We start from the raw sequence: 13,071 nt of genomic DNA on the forward strand, positions 1-13,071 counted from the left end.
ATTGCCTATTGCTATAACTGTTCAAGCATGCTTCGTTTTTCTTTTAGATGACCGAACTCTTAGGGGTAGTGAGAGAAAAGCTGCCCACTTCCATTTTAACCTCAAGAGCAAAGAGAACTTGCTAGACAAAGAAAAGTCAAGGTACTGGGATGGTTTGCTCACTTTTTTCATTTCTGAGCAGCTGGCCACTTGGTTCGTACAGCTTTTCTTGCTTTGTCCCCAGAACTCAGGAGACACAAAAGAGGCAAGGCTATTTATTGAACCACTCTGTTCGAGTCAGTGACACAGGAGTCCAGAACTCAGAGACGAGATTTTCACTCACAAATGGAAGCCACTTGCAGTGTAGTTGGGCCAAACTGCAGGAGGAACAGTTCTGTTTGTCCAACTTGGAAGACTCCTTTTTCGCATAGCACGTAAAGCACACAACCATGGGGGGAAATGCCCACAATGACCAAGGCTCTGCTTTATGTAGAAATACAAAACCTTGGTTTCATCCTGGCAGGCAGGATATGAGCAGATCTGAATCTCAAATGCACAAAACAGTGGCTCACAAAACAGTGCTTAACCATACAGACATGAAATAAGCTCTCTGAGTGAGGAAAGCAGTAGACAGGAGAAAAAGCAAGGAGATTTGGGCATCCAGCAATCATCACATTTTGCAAGCGTCTCTTTTGAAAACTTTTTCTGTAAGGGCCAAACAACATGTGACTGGGAACATGCAATTTTATTTGGTAAATGGTGTTGTAGGTGCAGGTGTACAAAATGGGAAACAAGTGGGGAGGCTTTAGCCTCAAACCCTGATTGTGCCATTTGTAGGAGTGAAAAGGCTTCCATTGGCAGAGGAACCTGGATCTTCTTGTTCCTAGTCCAGCCATTTAGCCGCCATACTACGCAGCTGGTAATTGTGGATAATGGCTGTTCTTCTACCCAAAAAGCATGTTTTGGTAGCAAAGTGAGCTTTTTGTGTGCATTTGGTCATGAGTTACCCATATAACCATGTCTGCTACTTTGGAAGATAGTAGCTATAAAATTCATGCCACAGAATGAGTATGTCTGCCCCAGGTTAATTTTGTACCTATATGGTCCTCAAATAACAAATTTCCAGGTTGTCTGCACATGCCCATTTTATGGGAGACTAATCCTGAAGGCCAGTGAGTCTGGTGATCAAAGCATGGGCTAGAACTCTAGTAAAAGTTATGCTCTTGTTAGTGCTCCACTGAAAGCTTCAGATCTGTGAGAACCCACAGGTATCTTCATCCTCATATCATCCCCTAAATCTGCTTTTCTCTTCCAGCTGTAGGGAAAATACAATGAAAAGTCGAGTGCTGGAGCAAGAAGGCTTTGGCATGCCCAGTTTTGACACAGGAAGCAACAAGACACACGCCGGTAGGTTGTGAGCCAACACCATTAGGCCTAGTTTTGGGTGGAGAAGGACCTTCCCTTTTGCACTCATGATTGAAACCGAAGCTGTTCTGGTAACGGTGTGGTTGGTGAGCACAAGAGATTGAGCCTCTTCTGTGATGACATCTAGACGGCAAGATCCTCTTCCTTAGGTGTTTGCTGCCTGTCTGAGCACAACCAGGTTGTTCCATCAGGCTTTTCAATCTCTTTTCAATCACTGCATTTTAATTGTTCTACAATTTATTAATATTGCCATCTGTTTTTAAGATGTTGTTTATTTTTAAACTTTCAGGTTTTATGGGTGGTGGTTTTTAACTAGATTGTTCTGCTTGGGGTATGTTTATATAGAAAATGGGGCAAGAAGATATTGAAATAAACTAACGGGGTGGAAACATTCTCGGTGTGGGAGACTCCAGAGAGTTCTGGTTCTTCCAAAATAGGGCAGTCAGCATTTGTGACTATTTCTCCATTTGACACAGAATCGCACCTCACTCAGAGACTACCTCGCCAAATACCATGCCATGATGGGGAGGATGCCCTCCTGAAGTCGGTATCTGCTGCCACACTGCAGGCTGGCAAGGCAACAAAGGAAAGCCGGCAGCATCACCTCCAAGCAACACTCCCGGTAAGCAGATCTTGCAGGAACAAGCATTGGCAGGGAGGGGCATTCATCTGCAGCTTTTGGGTCCTGTTTGCTCCATTCTGTGTCTCTGTCTTACAATTCTTGCATTAGAAAACTTGTGCTGTTCCACTTGGGAGCACTAAAGTTCTAGATATCCATCTTTCCTTCGGGCAGCTGTAGCCCAGAGTGCATTTGCCCACTTCAGGGGGTGCACCAGCTTTGCCCATTACTTCCCAAGCCAATTTATCTAAGGAGATCCATGCCTTAATTATTTCTTAGCTAGATTGCTACAACACATTCTGTGTGGGGCTGTGCTTGAAGGCACTCTGGAAACTTCAGTGCAGCTGCAAGAACATTGACTATCATATGCTTGGTATTTTTAAAACTTTATTATAATAAAATGCTGTAATAAAATACCACATGCTTGGTATTTTAATTGTCTCTCTGACTGGAGCCTATCCTTCTCTCAGCTGGGATGCTTTATTTTGCTTTGTGCTGCTGTGCTTTCCTTGTGTCATCAGTGGCCTTGAAATTTCTTATTTTAAATAAATAAATCTCTCTATATTGAGAACAAGGTCTCTCCCAATTTATATGGACTTTTCTCTTTTCTCAAAGACCCCAGACTAACTCAACAGGAGGGGCAGAGTTGCTGCTAGGTGTTGCGCCTGTTTTGCTCTGCCCTGCGGCCCCATGACTGTCCCACCACACCTCTGAGATCAAGCATAAGGAGTCCTGTGAGCAAAGGAGGTCTGAATCACCCCAAAGGAAAGGCACTGAAATGCACAGTGCCTAGGAGGACATTCACTTGGCAAAGTCATGTTGACCACCTTAACTGATCTGCTGCTGGTTGTGAATGATTAAATTCATATCCTTAGATTCATGTATTACAATAAGTAAAGAAATGGGTAACACTTGGTCAAACCCAAGAATATTAAATTTGTCATATTTTCCAGCTAGATGATGCAACAGCAGGTCGGTTTCCAAGTCCACCCCTCTTGGACAATGGTGAGTGCCTCACTCAGTCACTCCTCACTCTTCCAGCCTGAGGAAAATGGTGTGCTCATTGTCAACACAGGAGGTCAATTCTCAGATGTGTCAGCTGTTCCCACATGAGCAACTAGCTATGGTTAGTTAGGCTCAGGAACACAACCTCATACCTCAAGAGCGGTATGATCCCCCACTCTCTTTACCTAAGCATTTTCAGCTCCAGTGTGAATCAATAATGCTTACTTTTTGTTTTTTTTCCCGGGGGTGGGGGTGGGTGGGTGGGATAACTTCTGTGACTTTGTGAATCTGGGAACTGTGGTTTGATTCTGGCTTGAAACCAGGATATTAAACTAGTTTCGAATTCTGGTTTTCACATCTTACTTTGAAAGTAAGCATTGATCCACAGTTCCAAGCTTCTCGTGAGCCATGGTTTAAAGAAACCAGGATTCCTAGCTTTATGAGCCGAGGAGGGAACATGTGAGCTTGGATCACATTCACAACCAAATAAACTAGAATAAACTGAACCTTCTCTAGGAGCTGGATTTCTCCTAAAAACTTGATATCGATGAGTGATCTGACATGAAGGCATGTTCTGTTAAAAAAAATGGTCTGTACATAGAAAACCAGCATGCCTGGTAGAAACACGGGTTTTAGCTTAAGCTTTCTTCCTTGAATGTTAGTTTTCAAGGAAGTTTGCATTCCCCCCTCCCCTGAAATCTGCCGCCGGAAGCGCAACAGTCCAAAAATGGGTCCTTCCCACTGTTTCTGAAAACTAAACCCAGGTCTCTCTGAACAGCCTTCCTAGAGCAAGGGAGAGAAAGGGGGCGCTGCAGGAAAGGGCAGTAGGATCTGGTGTATTCCATTGCCACTGGATCCACCTCCTCCCTGGCCCTGTTCCACCCTCCCCCACCCCTTCCGCCTTCCCCACCACCTTATCTGCCTCAGCAGGCCTCTGTAGTCCAGTGATGCATGCGAGAAAGCCCAGGCTTTCCTGGAAGCATGCTACTCAGTGCACTGTTGGAAGGCACTTTACAACCGTCTTATGGCATCAAGTGCTGATGGAACATGCATTCTGCCAGTGCTCACAGCGCATAGATTTGGTCTATCCATGTTATATAACATGAGAAAATTTCAGGAGGGTGGGAAAGAAAAAAAAGTGATTGCTTTGTCACCCTCCTAAAACCTCTCCCATCCCAAGCACCCAAGCAGAGTTTACAGGATGGTTGTAACAAGCTCCTGGTTGTCTGGCGCTCTCCTGCTAAGGGAGTGCAATCCCCACTTGTGTCATTCATTAATGGAATATTAGCTTAACTGTGACTAGATACACATATATGCCTTTAGAATTCCTGCTTTGTTTTTCTTAGAAATTATATTAACGGTAAGCATTTTGTGATAGAGACAAATAAACAAATCTAATGAAAACTGCTTCATTCACTCCCTGATTATCCTTTGCAGAACATAAGCCCCTTTCCTCAGCCTTGCAAACACGGACTTCCCTGCGCTCACAACTGCGGAGCAGAGCTGGGTCGGGTAAGGAGAGGTTTCGTGTGTCCTTTTCTGAGGGCCCCTCTTTAGACTTCTCTGGAGGAGATGGAGAAATGGGACGGAAACTGGATATTCTTGACCTGGGTCGGGATGCATCTCCAACCAGAAGCATGACTTTGAGTGACTCCAGGAAGAACAATCAATCTGAGTTACCCAACAGAGACCTCAGGTTGGATAGTTATGAGCATCTGTACGTCCCATGCTCTGCTAATTATAGGGAGCTACTTAAGAAGCTTCATAATGAGCGGAAAGCCGTGGACAGCCTCTGTAATTACACTTCAAGGTCTGCTAATGAATTTCTGACTTCCACCCGCTCCTCCTGTGGACAGTTCCTCGGACAGCACTTGGAAACGGAGTCAAGCCCTGCAAGTTCCTTGAAGCTCAGTTCAGGTGAAGATAGACTGCCTTATTTGTTTTCATGCCTTCATTGCTGTGTGCTTAATTTCTCAAAGTAGACCCCTATATCCAGGGCACCATGCCCTGGGTGGTCCTGAGGGCTTGCCTTCACTTTTCTGAGGGAGAAGAAAATTTTGTTCTGGTGTCGTCCTCCAGGCCACCCAGTATTTTAGCTTTCTGCCAATACTGTGGGTTGCCTTTGGTCCTTTTCTTTTTAAGATGCAGCACAGCGGGCAACTGCTGGGGTGTAGGGAGAGAGAGAGAGGCAGAAAGGCAAAAATCCTGAACCTGGAAGGAGAGGCAAAAGGGGGTTTTCAGAACATTTCTCCCCTGTTGGGGAATTTCCCCACAATCTTGGCATGGCAAATTATTTTTATGACCTGCTCCACCAGGAGGAGAGATGGAAGCTCACCCAGCCACAGTTTTCCTCAATTAGGATGAAAATGAATTTGCCAGGAGTGGCCAAGCCGCAAGGCCACCGAACCACTTGCTTCAAATTGGGGCAGAGGGAAGTGACCCCACTTCAAAGCAACACAAATAATCCCTTAGGTCAGTCTCTCTCCTTTGTATTTTTCATTCCTTCCTCTAGATGCTAAGCCCAAGAGTCCCTTCCTGCCTCTAGCCCATTCGGTCTCTACAAGCTTTGGAGATTTCCTGTCAAAGCATGGGCCTTTACCAAGTGAGGCACCACTTGAGAACTCGCCACCGGTTTCCTCAGTGACATCTGGGTCTAGGAAAAGGCAGGACCTTCCAGCTTGCCGGTCACTCAGTCCTTTAAGAGTGGATTTCAAACACGCCACTAGCCAGCACACACCAGTGACCCCAAAGCCCTGCTTCCAAGAGCCAGGCATGAAGGTGGGTGCTTTCTCTGTACCTTCTTTCTGGATGAGGTGGAACAGGCCTAGGTCATCCTCTCCAGCACTACATACATAGGTATATAAGCATGTCACACATCACACATTCAAATAGAAGAAATAAAAGGGTTGTCAGGCAGCGCATGTAATGGGGAAGCCCCGTGTACTGAGTCACTTGAGGGCAGAAAACACCCACTGTGTCTTGGATCCCTATGAACAGTATGACTTCTAGACACTATTTTCCCTGAAACTCAGGTCAAGTCTCAAACTTCATTTTGAACTTGCCTTATTATGTCAGTTATGTTATTTTATATCTGGGAAAAGAAGACAGGGATGTAGTATCATTCTAATCCTATATTAAGAAACCTTTCAATGCACCTCCTTTTAGTTATTTCTCGTCAGATCTCTGCATCCTGCTTGTATGTGCATTTTGCACATTACCACTGAATGCAGTCTTTCCATATATCTCATGTTTGTATACCTATTTCAATGTGCTATCTAAGTTTCAGATTTTTCTGTTGGTATCTGACATCGTCTTGCCGCATCTGCACTTTGAAACCATCTGTATTGCATTTTGAACGCACCCATTGTGCGATGTGTCCTGCACATTGCATTTTGTTTGGAAATGCTTCCCTTGATGGTGCACCAGAAACAGGCACATCATTTCCTGTTCTGAACCCCTTTATGTACCAATTAACACCTTAACATAGTATAGAAGAGTCAAGAGCGCCTTTCTCATTCCAACAACAAGATTAATGTGCTCACCCCCAGAGGGAGCTGCAACTCCAAAACTCCTTAAATAGTTACCCCTGCTAACAGGCAAAGAGGCACTTTTGCAAGTAACATTTCTCTCATATTTAGCAAGGGTGAGCAACTGTCCTCCTTCGCCCCAGCACAGCGTCTTTTCTAGTGGCTGTTTGCTGGTGTTTTTCTGCACCTTTTTAGACTGAGTTATTATTACTGGTAATAATAATTAATAAATACTGGAGGACTTTGACCAGCAAGTTGCCACTATATGGTACAACAACCCCTGTGTATGGTGTATCAAATCAGAGTTTCCACAAGCTACCCAGACCCCTCTGGACCTCTCAAGATTTTCTTTTGTACCAGACCAGGATCAAGTAGCTATAACTGCACTTGAAACTTACTTTCCCTTTGCAAATTCACTTTCTCTCACTCACCTTTCCTTCTCTGGACTCAAGTTTAGGGACAGGGATAAAGTCTTGGGCTTCCCTAAACCCTTTTCTAAATACCTGCATACAGTTTGCCTTAAGATTTCAGGTTGGGGAAAGGAACTGTTTTGTGCTCTTGCTCTTTTCCCCCCTCTAAAAATGACTCTGCATGCAACATTGGGAGAACAAAGTCCATGGAGGTTTGAGAATCTCACAGCTTGATGAAAATTCCATTTTGGCCTTTTCAAGTGTGCCTTCTTGATTTTAGGTGCTTGCAGAAATGGCTCCATGGTGACATGACACATTTGTCTTGGATACTCTCTCCCTCTCTAGTATCGATACAGTGAGCGAGGCAACCTCCACACAGAAGCAGAAGAGCCCGTCAGCACTGAGAGAAGCTCTCCTGTCATCATTGTTCTGCGCCAGCTCCTAGAACTTGTGGACCATTACTGGACTGGCTCTGGCTCCCTCCTCCTCAACAAGGAGTTTCTAGGTATGGCTGTTTTGGACTCAGTCCATTGATGTTCAGTTTCCACTACCTTCTGCCTTCCAGAGCTGGGGAGATACTTTACCTGCCCAGTGGACCGCAGACAGACCTATTGTAGAATACTTGTTTGCTTTACCTTTCCACTGTCAAGAGTTGAGCTTTGCTTCTTCCTTTGTGATGAGAGTCATGACTTGTTTTTTAATGCAAGGCTCTGGTCCCAAGACGTCCGAGTGCCTCGGAGGCCAAGCAGAAGACCTTCATTTGCTAAACAGTACTGACAATCAATCCACATGCTTGTGGTCCTGCAGAGGAGAGTTTCCTGGGGAAAGGACATGCTTGAGCCAGGCCCTGAGCATCAGCTAATTTTTCAGATTCAAAATACACTTCTGATGATTAGATGTTAAGCACAATTTATGTTGTTCTGCAGCTCCAGCCCGAGATTTACTTGCACAGTTGACGACCCTTGCCCCTTCACAGCAGGTTGTGTACCCAACATGTGTAGCTACTTCAGGTCTAAGTTCAGCTGGCATCAATTACAGAACCCAGCCAAAGCTTTCTCAGCACTGTAACAGGATTGGCAGGCCTGTGGTAGGTATTTTCGCCTCTTTTTCTATATAAGTTTTCAGAAAGCTGAACAGAAAACAATAAAGCTAAGCTCCTAATCTAACACAGGTTGACCTCACCTGGAAACAACTCCTGAGCATGTACAGAAAGCTGCCTCTCCCACAGTGATGCTATGCTGGGTTCAACAACAGGAGGCAACTAAACAGATTCTAGGAAGGGTATTTTATACCTAAGAAGTTTCTTTTTTGTAGAAAAAACTTCCAACCAGTCCAAAATTCCAGAGTCTGAAAAAAGTTTGAAGGATAATTCAGCATTTCCATCAGGTCCAGGGGCATTAGCCAATCACAGACCACAGAACCTTCTAGATCAGTGGTTCTCAAACTTTTAGCATCAGGATCCACTTTTTAGAATGAAAATCTGTCAGGACCCACCAGAAGTGATGTCATGACTGGAAATGACATCATCAAGCAGGAAAATTTTTACATTCCTAGGCTGCAATCCTACCCACCCTGGAGTAAGTCCCATTTACTATCATTCTTGAAAGCATGTACATAGTAGCCTGTTAAAAGTAACATTTCCCCAAATGCAGTCACCATGGTAGCATCAAGACTAATATATTAAAAATAAAATATTGAAATGAATGGGGACCCACTTGAAATTGGCTTGCAATCCACCTAGTGAGTACTGACCCATAGTTTGAGAAACACTGTAGATGCCTCCACAGGAGTAAGCCTGTCCATTAGCATCTTGCCCTCCCTTCCCAAACCACACAGCTGTAGCCAGTTTTTCATTAGCAACCCCAGGCACTATAGCCTAATTGTGGGTATCTTCTCCTGAGAGCTTTCCTGGTTTGCAGCTGTTCTAGCACAGAGGGCATGCTCATTCTCTCCCAACATGGATTCCTGAGTGCTCCAAAACAGAGTCTCCAACAGCAGGATTTTGCAGTTGTATGACAAACCATCTTTGGTGCAGATAAAATGTTGAAATTGGGGCAAAAGAAATTACAATACAGCCAACCAAGCTTAGATGAGATCTCTAACACAGGGGAATGTATGAGATGGTACATGTTTCTGCCCAAACGTTAATTTCTGCCACCCAAATGTTAATTTCAAATTTCATATAGTGAAATTTGGTAGGTGGTTAATTTTTCCCAATCTGATAAAAAGCAACTCCCCCACCCCAAAAACTGGATATCCCCAGGTGAATAGAGAGACTGGACAAAAGTATTTCTGTAGGAGCTGTACCTAGGAGACCGAGCAGGAGGTAGTGACAGGTGCCCTCCACCTTTCCCTGACCACACCTGCCAAACTTCTACACATGAGAGTATTTACTACCTGCAGCAGCACATGAGGCACATGAAAGAATTTACCACCTGGATAGACTGAAGGCAGGGTTTGCAATCTTGGCTTTGCAAAGTGGGTAGAGTGGCTTTCTTGTGGGTAGAGTCTAAGCTCTTGTAAGGGCTCCGGAAGAGCCTTGCTATACCTCTGTCATAAAAAGAAGTGAATGCTGAGTTGGTTCCCCAGATTGAATTGGAAGTCTTGCCCAAGTACTCCACCATTAACCAACTTGGTCTGCATTGTAGGCTCCGCTATGCTGAAAGGCTCCAAGGAAAGGTCCTGCTTCACAAACCACGCTTCACATATTCTTTCCAACTACTTGGTTTAGCAGATCCTGGCTAATCTGGGAAGGGCCCTTGTTGCCTTCCAAAGTCTCTGGCACCTCCTACCACTACCTTGGCTGTGAAGTGTTTGTGAAATGCCGACACTCTCCTCCCCCCCAACCCTCAACATGTCTTGTTTCTCTCTTACAAGCAAAAGCAGGCAGATAACCAACTGCCCACTTTCAAGGAGCGAGACTTGGAAGCAGTGGCCACTTTTCATGTCAGCCCCCATCGAGCATCTTCGCTGTCTTATGGTAAGTCCAAATGGATTGTACTCTGTCAGGTTAAATATAAGTAGGGCTTGCATGGGCATCTGATGCTTACTGGCTTACAAGCTGGCCCAACCTTCACACTCCCTTGGAAAGTGTTGGCACTACAGGACATCTTTGGCTGTGCCTCTGACTGCGTTGTATGTGCTCCACCCAGACGATGGACAGACTGGGTCAGGTCCCACTCCAGGGCTAAAGGCTCCCTCCCTCCCGGCTTTTCAGTGAGGGCTCAAAACATACCTGTTTCATCTGGCCTTTGCAGACTGAGTAGATATTGGCACTCTGCTGTGACTTGACTACCTCCCCAGACTTATTTGGTCCCCAGGGGCTGTGTTAGGTCTTGCTTTGTTTTTCATATTTCACTGTTTAATGTTACAATTAATGTTTTTAATGCTTTTTATCTATTATGATACTTTGTACTTAATTATAGAGCATTGTAAGCCGCCTTGGGCATTTGCTTTGGCTTCGGAAAGGCGAGATATAAATTTCTTGAACAAATAAAATAAGGCAAGGACCAGAAGGGTGAGCTGTGCTGTGGTGGTTTAGCCCTGCTGTTGCCCTGTGGCAAAGAGCAGTGCAGGCATTCTTTGTCCCCTCATTGATAGAGAGGCTTAGGTTTGTTCACCCTTTTCTTCCAGATGAGTTGCTGAACAGAAATGAGGTGCTGAGTGCCCAGGTGGACGTCTTGTCTCTGGAATTAAAACAGCTTAAAAAGCAGCAGGAGACCATCAGTCTGCTGAGGGAGAGCCAAAGGTACATCTTGCCTGACCGAAAGAGGGAATCGGGACAAGAGGGCAGTCTACTTTGGGGGACCTGACTGCAGCCTAGTCCTGCAGAGTGGCCTCATTCAGAAAGATAGCAAGACCCAACTCAAGCCTTTGGGAAACCATCACGGGGTCTGCAATCAGGGCTTTTTGAAAGAAGAATCTGAGCCATTAGGAAGGGGAGCAGAAGTTGCCAGCCTGGTGGTTTTCCCCTTCTTCTGCTGCAGGAGTTGGGCAGGGGGAGGGACTAACCTGAAGACCATCTGCTTTTCTCACCACCTTGCAGGGGGGCCACACACACCCACACTAATGTGACTCCAAGTCAGCTTGTGTGTTTCTTTCCATGCAGAAAGTGTCTTGCCCTTTCTTATGCCATGTAGACCAGCAGGAAGCTCTTTTGTGCAGTAATCCCTTCTTTGCTTCTGCAGTTCAGGGAGGGGTCCTCATTTAGACATGCTCAACTTGTGTAACCATTTCTCTTCTTTGTGCAGGTCACTTGTTTCCACAAACAACTTCCTTCTACAGCAGCTCACCAGAGAACACAGTCCTTCCTCGGGCAAAGCAGGCCTTGTTTCTGGGAAGGTGACCACTGCAGGCAGTGCCTCTTTCTGTGAGAAGCTGGCCCACCAGTCTCCCCTCTCCTCTGCATTTGGCTCAAACCCGCTGTGCGGCTCAGAGCAGCTCTGATAGGACCTCCCCTTGCTGAATGTCTTTTGGATTATGCCTCTGTTCTCATAAGTACAGTATGAAATGAAAAGCACCTTGACAGGTGGAGCCTTTTTAAAGTTGGCTGTTTCTTAAAGATTGTTGTTTTGACAGTGCCTTAGTTGTCGCCCTGGGAGGGAAGGTCTAGGCCAAGCTCTACATGAGGTGGGAGTGAAGGTACTGGAGGACACCCAACACATGGCAACACACCCAACAGCACCTCAATTTTAATGTCGCCAAGGAGATTCCACAACCTCCTTCCTTGTTTTGCTTAATGTAAAATGCCTCGGCTCATGTCTATTTGTCCGCTGACTTGCACCAAAGCCATCTTTCGAAGACAACTTGCACCTTTTCCAACTTTCTGGTGATCGCAGTTATTGCACACTGGGATGGGGGTTGGCAGCTACTTGGGAACAGCAATTAAGGTCTCTCTCTCTCTCTCCTCCCTCCACACTGTCCTCCCCACCACCTTGTTCCCTACATCCCATCATGTAGTTGTGAAAGAGTGAAGCTGGCCCTTGCACTGCTTGCCTCCAGTGCCACCCTGCAGGAGAGGAAGCAGCAGAAGTAAAAATGGGGGGCTGGAACACATACACACGCCCCAGAGAGCATGAAGGAGAAGGGAATAAACAGAGGTGTGAGGCAGTGGAGAGTTACTAGCCCTGTCTCCACTCTTGTTTTCTCAAACAGCCACCTTGTCTTGGGAGCAGGCATGAAACTCTTCTTTTAAAAAACTGCCCATTTTGAAGAGGGGCTGCATTTCTGCAGGCTGGACTGAATGTTCCCAGTCATGCTGGGAGTGAGCCCCATTGAATACAATAAGACTTGCTTCTAGTAGACACACATAAGACTGTGCCTGAATTCTCCTCTGTAATGGTTCTGTCTGGGGATGGTATATTGGATGCAGACCACTGGCGTACTGGCTGCATTCCCAGTGGAGGGACCAGGCAGTAGGGACAGGAAGGGGAGATACCTCGGTGTCAGCCAGAACATGGTTCCCAATGGGACTCCTCAGAGTTATACCAGCTCTGTTGTTGCTGAGCTCATTTTGAGCTTCAGCCCTCCAGACTCTCACTGTGCTTAACAGTTACAGGTACGTGTTTGTGATCATTTTTGTCAATTTGCCCCTCCTACTTCCTGTACATGTCCCTCTTACATGCCCCCTTCTCAGAAAGCTCCTTGTGTCTGGTTTCTTTAGACAGTTTCTAAAATATGGTTTCTTTAGACACCACCTCTTTTTCCTGATCAGGACCATTTGAGATTGCTCCTTCAGTAGCTCCCTTTTAAGAAATTCCTGTCCATCCTGAGCCCCTTCTCCCTGAGGGTTTCTGCCCATGGAATTTCGCCTAGTATGTCCCTCCTCCTTCCAAAGTTTGCTTTCCTAATGTCCAGGGTGCACAATCCAACTCGGTGTTCTTTTCAGCTTTCTCAAAAGAGGTATTGAAGGCACAAATTCAAATGAGATTGAGGTGGAGAGTGTTGTGCGATGTTGTTAATAGGGGACCTGCTTGGGGGAAATGTTTCCCTGAAGTAGGATCCAGGGTGAGCTGCCTCAAGAAAGAGTGCTGCTCTAGTGTGCCCTAACTACTTTTCCCTTGGAAAAGTAGAGCAGCACTCTTTCTTGAGGAAAGGCAGTGTATCA

General features: G+C 45.7%; 1 protein-coding gene and 1 long non-coding RNA gene across 2 annotated transcripts; both read left to right on the forward strand.

Annotated features, from left to right (window-relative positions):
* The first annotated feature begins 1,317 nt into the window (after window positions 1-1,317).
* LOC136659971 (uncharacterized) lies at window positions 1,318-4,551 on the forward strand. Its single transcript, XR_010794882.1, has 4 exons — window positions 1,318-1,386; window positions 1,881-2,026; window positions 2,977-3,028; window positions 4,466-4,551. It is a non-coding gene; the product is annotated as an uncharacterized lncRNA (long non-coding RNA).
* Window positions 4,552-5,591: 1,040 nt separating this feature from the next.
* On the forward strand, window positions 5,592-11,411 carry LRRC36 (leucine rich repeat containing 36). Its single transcript, XM_066637921.1, has 6 exons — window positions 5,592-5,806; window positions 7,311-7,470; window positions 7,892-8,052; window positions 9,843-9,945; window positions 10,599-10,713; window positions 11,216-11,411. The coding sequence occupies exons 1-6, from the start codon at window positions 5,801-5,803 to the stop codon at window positions 11,409-11,411; spliced, it is 741 nt and encodes a 246-aa protein (XP_066494018.1). The 5' UTR covers window positions 5,592-5,800.
* Window positions 11,412-13,071: the final 1,660 nt, after the last annotated feature.

The sequence above is a fragment of the Tiliqua scincoides genome, chromosome 9 (genome assembly GCF_035046505.1).
Source record: "Tiliqua scincoides isolate rTilSci1 chromosome 9, rTilSci1.hap2, whole genome shotgun sequence".
NCBI lineage: Eukaryota > Metazoa > Chordata > Lepidosauria > Squamata > Scincidae > Tiliqua > Tiliqua scincoides.

Bases quoted from the DNA above. Each gene is read 5' to 3' on its own strand.
- LRRC36 (XM_066637921.1), top strand. The intron at 8,053-9,842 runs GTAGGTATTTTC...CTCTCTTACAAG, and splicing joins ACAGGATTGGCAGGCCTGTG to CAAAAGCAGGCAGATAACCA. The intron at 10,714-11,215 runs GTACATCTTGCC...TTCTTTGTGCAG, and splicing joins CTGCTGAGGGAGAGCCAAAG to GTCACTTGTTTCCACAAACA.